We start from the raw sequence: 13,139 nt of genomic DNA on the forward strand, positions 1-13,139 counted from the left end.
GCAAATTTTTTTGTTACATTGCAATCTACTTGGAATTGATCCCAGATGTCTGTGTGGCTTGGCACACCCTTATAAATGCACAAATCATATTGAAAGTAGCCATGTGACTGAGAACTGCATGCGCCACCTGATTAAGACTCACTAAGGAGTACTGGTTTCTCCTGTTTGGAGCAATCAAAAAGAGGGTTGAAACGTGTGTGCTACGGGAACAGCACAGGGGCTAAAAAAAGAAATGGTAAGGCATCAGGAAAAAGGTGAAAAAGTAGATAGATAGATGTACATAGCCAAAACAGACGAGCGTTGGAAAAAATAGTCGCTGCAACTGTCCCCCTTCCTCTCCCAGCCGAGGCCGAATGTCGGGTTTGTTCATATCTCTCTAATTGATCAGTCTGAGGAGTACAAGTTGGCACTTTTTATGTGGACCGTTACCCAGCATCACCTCTGTGTGTCACCAAAGTATCTACAATAGCTATGGAGTTGGCATGAGGCAGCGCACATTTCCACTTCGTCAGTCTTGATACATCTCAACTTTGCCGGAAAAAGGGTGTACGGCAGGTTTTTGGCCGTATGCAAGCTTGTTACATGAGGCCCCTGGTGTAACCAGTGTTCTGAGCACACGAGAGTTTCTAAATACTGGTTGAAAAATGCAACAGAACAGAGCTTTTCTTACTGTGAAGGCCCAGAATTGGTGGGGAAAGAGGCGGAGGGTTGGGGAAGGTGAACTTGACAGTGTACTCCTTGGGCCTCTTGAGCAGCTCTGGGGCCTCCAGGCTCTCCAGTACCTGACCTCCCTTCTTCTTGCCTTTTTCTTGTTTTCTCGTCAGAACCTCTTTTGTTTGCTTCTCCTGAGAGCATCGTCCAAATAAAGAACAGAGATGAGAGTCGGCTTCCTCAAATCTAACCGCTCAGTTGGGACGACAAAACTCACAGCCTGTTTGGTAGATTTGCCACCGGCCTTGAGGTCCTTAAGTTTCTTCTCCTGCTTGTCATACTGTTTCTGGAGTTCTTTTTGCTTCTGGACATACATTTTCTTGAAGGTCACTATAAAAACACACATGAAAACAGTTAATTACATTAAGCAAATTAGAAAATGACTCTCAGACCTACGTAGTAATACAATGGAACCCTACAGAACAGCAATCTGTACGTGGCAGCAGCGGCGTGATCGGGGCGGAAGGAAGATGACGTCATTATATAATTTCTATAATTGGCTATGATGCATGCATTTTGTTAAAGGATTAAAAACATTATACAGTACATATATATTTAAATACAAACATTTGTGTTATTATCAGTTATTAGTATCAACAATCATCAATAGTCTTTTCCCTGTTCCATTATATAGTTTTGCTCTATTTTTGGTGATCGTTTTACAAACCCCAAAACCAGTGAAGTTAGCACGTTGTGTAAATCGTAAATAAAAACAGAATACAACGATTTGCAAATCCTTTTCAACTTATATTCAATTGAATACAATGCAAAGACAAGTTATTTAATGTTCGAGCTGAGAAACGTAATTATTTTTTGCAAATAATCATTAACTTATAATTTAATGGCAGCAACACATTGCAAAAAAGTTGGCACGGGGGCATTTTCACCACTGTGTTACATCGCCTTTCTTTTTAACAACACTCAGTTAACGTTTGGCAACTCAGGAGACCAATTTTGAAGCTTTTCCGGGGGAATTTTTTCCCATTCTTGCTTGATGTACAGCTTAAATTATTCAACAATCTTGGGTCTGCGTTGTGGTATTTTACGCTTCATAATCCACCACACATTTTCAATGGTAGACAGGTCTGAACTACAGGCAGGCCAGTCTAGTACCCGCACTCTTTTACTATGAAGCCACACTGTTGTAACACGTGCAGAATGTGGCTTGGCATTGTCTTGCTGAAATAAGCAGGGGCGTCCATGAAAAAGACGTCGCTTGGATGGCAATATATGTTGCTCCAAAAGCTGTATTTACCTTTCAGCATTAATGGTGCCTTCACAGATGTGTAAGTTACCCATGCCTTGGGCCCTAATACACCCCCATACCATCACAGATGCTGGCTTTTGAACTTTGCGCCTATAAAAGTCTGGATGGTTCTTTTCCTCTTTGGTCCGGAGGACACGATGTCCACAGTTTCCAAAAACAAACTGAAATGTGGACTTGTCAGACCACATAACACTTTTCCACTTTGCATCAGTCCATCTTAGATGAGCTCGGGCCCAGCGAAGCCGGTGGCGTTTCTGGGTGTTGTTGATAAATGGCTTTCGCTTTGCATAGTAGAGTTTTAACTTGCACTTACAGATGTAACAACAAACTGTAGTTACTGACAGTGTGTGCAAATACTTATGAACCTCAGTAACATACAAATAAATCATAAAAAAATCATACAATGTGATTTCCGGATTTTTCTTTTTAGAATATGTCTCTAACAGTGGAAATACATCTATGATGAACATTTCAGGCCTCTCCCTAATTTCTAAGTGGGAGAACTTGCAAAATTGCAGGGTGTGCAAATACTTGTGGACCTCACTGTATATACATACATATATATATAAACACGGCGTGGCGAAGTTGGTAGAGTGGCCGTGCCAGCAATCGGAGTGTTGCTGGTTACTGGGGTTCAATCCCCACCTTCTACCATCCTAGTCATGTCCGTTGTGTCCTTGGGCAAGACACTTCACCCCCTTGCTCTTGATGGCTGCTGGTTAGCGCCTTGCATGGCAGCTCCCGCCATCAGTGTGTGAATGTGTGTGTGAATGGGTGAATGTGGTAATACTGTCAAAGCGCTTTGAGTACCTTGAAGGTAGAAAAGCGCTATACAAGTATAACCCATTTATCATTTTTATATATATATATATAGACATATATATATATATATATAGACATATATATATATATATATAGACATATATATATATATATATATATATATACACATACACACATATATATATATACATACATATATATATATATATATATATATATATATATATATATATATATATATATATATATACACACACATATATATATATATATATATACATACATATATATATATATATACATATATATACATACTAGAGATGCGCGGTTTGAGGGCACAACCGCGGAGTCCGCGGACTATCCGCGGATGAAATTGAAAAAAATTAGATTTTATCCGCGGGTCGGGTCGGGTCGGGCGGTTGAAATAAAAAAAAATTAGATTTTAAATAGATTCAGGCGGGTGGCAGTTAAACCAATTCGGAAATATATATACATAGTTAAATGTTGTTACCCACATACGAACAACATATATGTAACATATATGTAACATATATGTTTCCACCATCACTGATGGTGGAAACTTTACACTAGACTTCAGGCAACGTGGATCCTGTGCCTCTCCTGTCTTCCTCCAGACTCTGGGACCTCGATTTCCAAAGGAAATGCAAAATTTGCATGGTTGGGTGATGGTTTGGGGTGCCATGTCATCTGCTGGTGTCGGTCCACTCTGTTTCCTGAGATCCAGGGTCAACGCAGCCGTCTACCAGCAAGTTTTAGAGCACTTCATGCTTCCTGCTGCTGACCTGCTCTATGGAGATGGAGATTTCAAGTTCCAACAGGACTTGGCGCCTGTACACAGCGCAAAATCTACCCGTGCCTGGTTTACGGACCATGGTATTTCTGTTCTAAATTGGCCCGCCAACTCCCCTGACCTTAGCCCCATAGAAAATCTGTGGGGTATTGTGAAAAGGAAGATGCAGAATGCCAGACCCAAAAACGCAGAAGAGTTGAAGGCCACTATCAGAGCAACCTGGGCTCTCATAACACCTGAGCAGTGCCAGAAACTCATCGACTCCATGCCACGCCGCATTAACGCAGTAATTGAGGCAAAAGGAGCTCCAACCAAGTATTGAGTATTGTACATGCTCATATTTTTCATTTTCATACTTTTCAGTTGGCCAACATTTCTAAAAATCCCTTTTTTGTATTAGCCTTACACAATATTCTAATTTTGTGACACACGGAATTTTGGATTTTCATTTGTTGCCACTTCAAATCATCAAAATTAAATGAAATAAACATTTGAATGCATCAGTCTGTGTGCAATGAATAAATATAATGTACAAGTTACACCTTTTGAATGCAATTACTGAAATAAATCAAGTTTTTCAAAATATTCTAATTTACCGGTACTGGCTTTTACCTGTATATACATACTAGAGATGCGTGGATAGGCAATTTATTTCATCCGCAACCGCGGCAGAAAGTCGTCAACCATCCGCCATCCACCCGATGTAACGTTTGATCAGAACTGCACCCGCCCGCCATCCACCCGTTGTTATATATCTAATATTAATAAAAAAAAAAAAAAGGGTGAAAACTACGCGAATTGCACCTTGTGCAGACAAGATTTTTCGATCGGACACGGAGGAATTAGTGATGTAAAAGACCACGTTGGGACAAAAAAACACAAGTCTAATGCCGTTGCTAGCGATACAAGTGGAAAACTTTCAACGTTTTTCGTCGCCCAAACAGATTCTTTGGATGTGATAAATGCCGAAGTTTTATTTACGGAGGCAATAATTGAGCATGGACTTCCAATCGCACTGGCTGATCACATGGGACAGTTAATAATGTAATGCAACCTTTAAAAATCATTACGCGGTGATCGCGATCCCAAAAATAAACTTTTCTTGCATGATAATGTCCAGAAAAATTCGCTTTATATTACTATAGAGTCCTTTTAACGAATGAGTTTGATGGTTTATCACAAACCTTAAATGAAAGAAGTCCTTTGTTCTCCTGCAGCATGGCCTTGCTTCGTGTTTGGTGCGCCATCCTGTCGGCTGTATTTCACAGCACGACATACTGTTAAAAGTGTTTATACTATTTATACTTTCAATTAACAAATTGAAGTCTTGTGAAAGGTTGACAGGATAACTGGCATTAACTGTCAAAATAATTTCAAACTATTGAAGTTAGCTTACAGAATAAACATGTCAATCAACCCATATGATTTTTGCTGTAATATTTTTGTTTTGAAAAGTCACTGTGACTGATAGAAAAGTGATGGTTTTAGCAACATTTTAACCTGTCTGAATGCTAATAATCATTTTGCGTCGGGGGGCGAAGCCCTGAACCCTCCACCAGGACTTTGTCCTGGACCTACCGGGGCCTGCGGCCCTTGGACCCTGGCTACTAGGTTTTTCTGATTTAAAAGTTGGCAGGTATGGTGAGGTTATAAAGCTTTTGCCTGTTAAAGAAAGGAGACTGATCCAACGCAGCACAGACTTGCGCGTGCCACGCTGTCACGACCCAGACGCACACCAGTGCGCAATCATATGGGAGCCGCGCTGAGCGCACCTCCAAGCGCGTCTCGCTGCCGGCGACGGCCAGGTATGGGCCCACGCTCCAGCGCCATCCATTTTCAGGGCTAGTTGATTCGGCAGGTGGGTTGTTACACACTCCCTTAGCGGGTTCCGACTTCCATGGCCACCGTCCTGCTCTCTATATCAACCAGGGTGAGCCCCACCCCTTTCGTGAGCGCACTGCGCGCGGAGTGACCCCTGTTACGCGCCCCCGGCAACAAGAGTGGCAAGCAGGTAAGCTGCGCGGGCGGAGCGCGCGGAGTGACCCATGTTACGAGCCCCCGGCCACGGGGGTGGCGGGCAGGTAAGCTGCTTACCTGCTGCGCGTGACGCCGGCCGCGGCGAAAGCGGACGAGGCGGGGTGTCGGTGCGGTGGGCGCGGCAGTGACCCTGGACGTGCGTCGGGCCCTTCTCGCGGATCGCCTCAGCTACGGCTCCCGGTGGGGCCCTCTCGGGGGAAGGGGCCTCGGTCCCGGACCCCGGCGAGGCGTCCCTTCTCCGCTCCGTAAAAGTGTCCATCTCTTTTTTTTTTTTTCTTCTGTTGTGGCATATGCTGCAGGTGCCTGCTCGTTTTTCGTATGTGGGTAGCAACATTTAACTATGTATATATATTTCCGAATTGGTTTAACTGCCACCCGCAAAAAAAAAAAAAAAAAAAAATCTAATTAATCCGCCTGACCCGACCCGCGAGCGGATAAAATCTTATTTTTTTAAATTTCATCCGCCCGATCCGCGGATAATCCGCGGTTGTGTCCGCAAACCGCGCATCTCTAATACATACATATATATATACATATATATATATATATATATATACATATATATATACATATATATATATATATATATATACACATACATATTTATATATACATATATATATACATATTTATATATATATATATATATATATATATATATATATATACATACACATATGCATATATATATACATATATATCATATATACGTCATGTCCGTTGTGTCCTGAGCAAGACACTTCACCCTTGCTCCTGATGGCTGCTGGTTAGCGCCTTGCATGGCAGCTCCCTCCATCAGTGTGTGAATGGGTAAATATGGAGGTAGTGTCAAAGCGCTTTGAGTACCTTGAAGGTAGAAAAGCGCTATACAAGTACAACCCATTTATCATTTATTTATATATATATATATATATATATATATATATATACACATATGCATATATATACCGTATTTTTCGGACTATAAGTCGCAGTTTTTTTCATAGTTTATGAAAATTGCATAATGTTTTTTTCCTTCTTTATTATGCATTTTCGGCAGGTGCGCCTTATACTCCGAAAAATACGGTATATATATGTCTCTAACAGTGGACATATATATGTATATATATATATACATATATACACACACACACATACATATACACATCAATGACGTGCAGTCAGGGGAGGCAGGTGAGGCGGGGCCTTACGTGCCATCATGGAAAGAAAAAAAATTAAAAAAGAAAAAAAAAAAATTAAATTGTTATATGTATCCAGTGATTATACTATAAGGATATTTTCCATTTAACTTCACCAGTTTTAGATTATTTTTATTCAAAATCGCTGAATTTTCACATTTGCCGTTCAAATACTGAGAAGAGACTTGCGGGGAGTCACCAGCCAGTTGAGGCACATCACTGAGTTGAGCCTCACCATGGATTGCGCAATGACTCGACTAACTGCTGGCCTGCTGTGCAGTGAGACCGTATTGCTATATGAATTATATTATACATTTCCATAGTTTAGTTAGCTGAGGTATATAATGTACAGTGTATTTTGTCAACAACTGTATGTGTGTAACGTATTTCTTGTGCTGAGCAATCATAAAACTGCTGCGAAGACGCACTGTGTGAAGCTCGCAGTAATCCCGCCTCCTGGTGGTAGAGGGCGGTAGTGATCCCAGAGATCATTCTTGCGACTACTCGGCTGCAGAAGAAGTGACAACAAGCAGCAACAGTTAGCAGCGATCGTTTATATTTTCCTCTTGCCTGGACGTTTAACATGGAGGATTACATATCTAAAATAAAACAGTTTTCTAAACTGGACTTTCAATCGAAGCAGGAGGTAATACTTAAAGGAAGATCTCCATCGAGACAGAGAGACTTTTAAAACTGAAGAAAGATAAAGAAGACTTCTATAAACAAGCTATCGATGCTTTTGTTCAAAAGCATCGATTCATTTAAAGGAATGGTAAGACCATATATATATATATATATATATATAAATATATATATATATATATATATATATAAGGGCTGGGCGATATATCGATATACGCGATATATCGCGGGTTTGTCTCTGCGATATAGAAAATGACTATATCATGATATTCAAATATACGTTCTCACGCAGTTGCTTTTAGCAGCTGGCATTACACGACAGGCTCTTCCCACTCCTTCTTGTGTATCCTTCTCACAGACAACAAGCGCACCTTCTACAAACCCTGTTTCCATATGAGTTGGGAAATTGTGTTAGATGTAAATATAAACGGAATACAATGATTTGCAAATCCTTTTCAACCCATATTTAATTGAATGCACTACAAAGACAAGATATTTGATGTTCAAACTCAAACTTTATTTTTTGCAAATAATAATTAACTTAGAATTTCATGGCTGCAACACGTGCCAAAGTAGTTGGGAAAGGGCATGTTCACCACTGTGTTACATCACCTTTTCTTTTAACAATACTCAATAAATGATTGGGAACTGAGGAAACTAATTGTTGAAGCTTTGAAAGTGGAATTCTTTCCCATTCTTGTTTTATGTAGAGCTTCAGTCGTTCAACAGTCCGGGGTCTCCGCTGTCGTATTTTACGCTTCATAATGCGCCCTGGGAGACAGGTCTGGACTGCAGGCGGGCCAGGAAAGTACCCGCACTCTTTTTTAACAAAGCCACGCTGTTGTAACACGTGCTGAATGTGGCTTGGCATTGTCTTGCTGAAATAAGCAGGGGCGTCCATGAAAAAGATGGCGCTTAGATGGCAGCATATGTTGTTCCAAAACCTGTATGTACCTTTCAGCATTAATGGTGCTTTCACAGATGTGTAAGTTACCCATGACTTGGGCACTAATGCACCCCCATACAATCACAGATGCTGGCTTTTGAACTTTGCGTCAATAACAGTCCGGACGGTTCGCTTACCCTTTGGTCCGGCACAATGTCGAATATTTCTAAAAACAATTTGAAATGTGGACTCGTCAGACCACAGAACACTTTTCCACTTTGCATCAGTCCATCTTAGATGATCTCGGGCCCAGAGAAGCCGGCGGAGTTTCTGGATGTTGTTGATAAATGGCTTTCACTTTGCATAGTAGAGCTTTAACTTGCACTTACAGATGTAGCGACAAACTGTATTTAGTGACAATGGTTTTCTGAAGTGTTCCTGAGCCCATGTGGTGATATCTTTTAGAGATTGATGTCGGTTTTTGATACAGTGCCGTCTGAGGGATCGAAGGTCACGGTCATTCAATGTTGGTTTCCGGCCATGCCACTTATGTGGAGTGATTTCTCCAGATTCTCTGAACCTTTTGATGATGTTATGGACCGTAGATGTTGAAATCCCTAAATGTCTTGCAATTGCACTTTGAGAAACGTTGTTCTTAAAACTGTTTGACTATTTGCTCACGCAGTTGTGGACAAAGGGGTGTACCTCGCCCCATCCTTTCTTGTGAAAGACTGAGCATTTTTTGGGAAGCTGTTTTTATACCCAATCATGGCACCCACCTGTTCCCAATCAGCCTGCACACCTGTGGGATGTTCCAAATAAGTGTTTGATGAGCATTCCTCAACTTTATCAGTATTTATTGCCACCTTTCCCAACTTCTTTGTCACATGTTGCTGGCATCAAATTCTAAAGTTAATAATTATTTGCAAAAAAAAAAGTTTATCAGTTTGAACATCAAATATGTTGTCTTTGTAGCATATTCAACTGAATATGAGTTGAAAATGATTTGCAAATCATTGTATTCCGTTTATATTTACATCTAACACAATTTCCCAACTCATATGGAAACGGGGTTTGTTTATACACATATACACTTACATACACACACATATATGTATACACATACATACATATCTCTCTCAAAGTGTGCAGTTTAAAAAAAATACTAAAATAGGGACTTTTGTCGGGGCGAGAACCAATTATTCATGATTACATTGATTCTTATGGGGAACTCTGCTTTACTATACAAGCTTTTCGGTTTCCTAACCATGTTCAAGAACCAATTAAATTTGTAAATCGAGGTTCCACTGTAACTGTCAAATACTTACAATAGTTTCCTCTGTAATAGTAGAGTTTCTGGTTGTCTAAGTGCATGATGTCAGTACAAACGTCATCCAGGAAGCTTTGGTCATGGGAAACTATGAGAAGAGTCTTTTTCCACCCTTGAAGATAGCTGTTGGGAGGAGAGTTGTGCATATGAGATCTCGTGTAACAATTAGACAACTAAAACTGATGAGCCGTCTTAGTTGTTTACTTTGAAAGAAAAGTTGATTCGAATTTCTAAATATAATTTTTGTGCTTTTGTTGTGCCGTTCTTGCTCACTTTTTGTCTCTCCCACATCATCAATAAAAATTACCTACACTTAAGTCATTGCCAATAATGCAAACAGAAATGCTGACTCCTACATTTATTTAATCATCTATAGTCCTCTAATCTTTGTTCGAATTGCAAATCAAACTGCTAATACTATTCATTACAACAAGGTGAATTGTCACGACTGGAAAGAAGTCATGTCTTTATCAACAACTGGAGCGAGAAAACTATGACAAAAGTATACTGTACTTGTTGAGCCAGATGACAGCGTTCAGGTCCAGATGGTTGGTGGGTTCATCCAGCATCAGCAAGGTGGGTTCCATGAACAGAGCTCTGTGGGTGTTAAATATGTGAATGGGACCCATTGACAAAAACGATAATTGGAAGTGTCCCAAGTATTGATATCGGTTTGATAGCAGCAAAAAACCCAAGTATCGGATGATATTGGCTCAAATATGAGCGCCGACTCTAGCAGTCCTGCAGCGCGTTTAACTTGCAAAGCCGGATATCCAGTTAACATCTAAATAATGCAATAAGCAAACAAGTTTGATCTTTTATTTTATTTTAGGGAGGTCGTTTATAAAAAAGGTAAACATGGTAGGCTATATGCTACTCAGAGCTAGCAGCTACACAACTGCTAAGCACACAAGCTCGAAGTACGAATAAGTGTTCTTAATTCAGTTCTTCTCAAAAAGTGGAGCGGGTTTGCGATCAGTATCAGTATCATGCAGTATCATGCTTAAAATCCTGCCTTAAAAAACTGTGCACTACAAAATGTGCTCATTGTAGCCATTAATCTTGAATTGGTATAAAAAATAAAAAATAAATCAGCACAATTTGTTTTAATAATTTTTGTTTTGTATGTAATTTGTTTATATATATTGGGCTTCTTAATTATTTTTTGCTGATAATGTGAATTTATTATTTATAGAGTTTGTTTAAACAAATTTCAGTATCCATTGGTTCGATGGAAAATAATTAAGAAGTACTGCCTTAATTTAAAAAATACTGCAGTATAAAACATCACATTTGTCAATATAAACAAGTATCAAATAATTATAGCTGCATATAACTTATACATGAGTCTCCAAAGCAGAAAAGTATACATGAGTCTCCAAAGCAGAAAAGTATAACAAAGTATCCTGCTAAAAGATAAAAAATAGGTTATGCACCTGGCGAGTGAGACTCTCATTCTCCAACCTCCTGAGAACCTTTTGGTGGGTCTGTTCTGCATCTCAGGAGTAAATGACAACCCAGCCAATATTCTCCGTGCCTTGGCTTCAGCTGATGCAGCTCCAATTGCTCTCAGCTCCTCATAGACCTGTTCCAAAGAGGAGAGATTATCAGGTTATACAAAGCGTATCTAGATACAATGCCGACAGAAACAGTGATAAAAACAGACTAAAAGACTAAATAGCTATTTGTGCACTGAAATGAAGCACTGTTAAAGGTCAGCATCTACACACACACACACATATATATATATATATATATATATATACGCAATAAGCGTTAACAAAATAAAAGCATGTAAACAACATACGCAAATGCGCGATAAAATAATTGTCGGCGTTAATAGATTGATGGGTTAACTCGAAATTAACGCATTAACTTGCCCAGCCCTACTATATATATATATATATATGTATATATATATATATATATCCATCCATCCATCCATCTTCTTCCGCTTATCCGAGGTCGGGTCGCGGGGGCAGCAGCCTAAGCAGGGAAGCCCAGACTTCCCTCTCCCCAGCCACTTCGTCCAGCTCCTCCCGGGGGATCCCGAGGCGTTCCCAGGCCAGCCGGGAGACATAGTCTTCCCAACGTGTCCTGGGTCTTCCCCGTGGCCTCCTACCGGTCGGACGTGCCCTAAACACCTCCCGAGGGAGGCGATCGGGTGGCATCCTGACCAGATGCCCGAACCACCTCATCTGGCTCCTCTCGATGTGGAGGAGCAGCGGCTTTACTTTGAGCTCCCCCCGGATGACAGAGCTTCTCACCCTATCTCTAAGGGAGAGCCCCGCCACCCGGCGGAGGAAACTCATTTCGGCCGCTTGTACCCGTGATCTTGTCCTTTCGGTCATAACCCAAAGCTCATGACCATAGGTGAGGATGGGAACGTAGATCGACCGGTAAATTGAGAGCTTTGCCTTCCGGCTCAGCTCCTTCTTCACCACAACGGATCGATACAGCGTCCGCATTACTGAAGATGCCGCAGCGATCCGCCTGTCGATCTCACGATACACTCTTCCCTCACTCGTGAACAAGACTCCGAGGTACTTGAACTCCTCCACTTGGGGCAGGGTCTCCTCCCCAACCCGAAGATGGCATTCCACCCTTTTCCGGGCGAGAACCATGGACTCGGACTTGGAGGTGCTGATTCTCATCCCAGTCGCTTCACACTCGGCTGCGAACCGATCCAGCGAGAGCTGAAGATCCTGGCCAGATGAAGCCATCAGGACCACATCATCTGCAAAAAGCAGAGACCTAATCCTGCAGCCACCAAACCAGATCCCCTCAACGCCTTGACTGCGCCTAGAAATTCTGTCCATAAAAGTTATGAACAGAATCGGTGTCAAAGGGCAGCCTTGGCGGAGTCCAACCCTCACTGGAAACGTGTCCGACTTACTGCCGGCAATGCAGACCAAGCTCTGACACTGATCATACAGGGAGCGGACCGCCAAAATCAGACAGTCCGATACCCCATACTCTCTGAGCACTCCCCACAGGACTTCCCGAGGGACACGGTCGAATGCCTTCTCCAAGTCCACAAAACACATGTAGACTGGTTGGGCAAACTCCCATGCACCCTCAAGGACCCTGCCGAGAGTATAGAGCTGGTCCACAGTTCCACGACCAGGACGAAAACCACACTGTTCCTCCTGAATCCGAGGTTCGACTATCCGGCGTAGCCTCCTCTCCAGTACACCTGAATAGACCTTACCGGGAAGGCTGAGGAGTGTGATCCCACGATAGTTAGAACACACCCTCCGGTTCCCCTTCTTAAAGAGAGGAACCACCACCCCGGTCTGCCAATCCAGAGGTACCGCCCCGGATGTCCACGCGATGCTGCAGAGTCTTGTCAACCAAGACAGCCCCACAGCATCCAGAGCCTTAAGGAACTCCGGGCGGATCTCATCCACCCCCGGGGCCTTGCCACCGAGGAGCTTTTTAACTACCTCAGCAACCTCAGCCCCAGAAATAGAAGAGCCCACCACAGATTCCCC

General features: G+C 41.8%; 1 protein-coding gene across 1 annotated transcript in view; it reads right to left on the reverse strand.

Annotated features, from left to right (window-relative positions):
• abcf1 (ATP-binding cassette, sub-family F (GCN20), member 1) overlaps positions 1-13,139 on the reverse strand; it is a 78,202-nt gene that overhangs the window by 16,705 nt on the left and 48,358 nt on the right. The window contains exons 15-19 of the mRNA XM_061966792.1: positions 11,082-11,230; positions 10,159-10,242; positions 9,644-9,768; positions 929-1,041; positions 671-845 (exon numbers count right to left, since the gene is read on the reverse strand). Coding sequence (XP_061822776.1) covers positions 671-845; positions 929-1,041; positions 9,644-9,768; positions 10,159-10,242; positions 11,082-11,230 — 646 coding nt within the window. The remainder of the gene's footprint in view (positions 1-670; positions 846-928; positions 1,042-9,643; positions 9,769-10,158; positions 10,243-11,081; positions 11,231-13,139) is intronic.

The sequence above is a fragment of the Nerophis lumbriciformis genome, linkage group LG11, assembly GCF_033978685.3.
Source record: "Nerophis lumbriciformis linkage group LG11, RoL_Nlum_v2.1, whole genome shotgun sequence".
Classification (NCBI taxonomy): Eukaryota; Metazoa; Chordata; class Actinopteri; order Syngnathiformes; family Syngnathidae; genus Nerophis; species Nerophis lumbriciformis.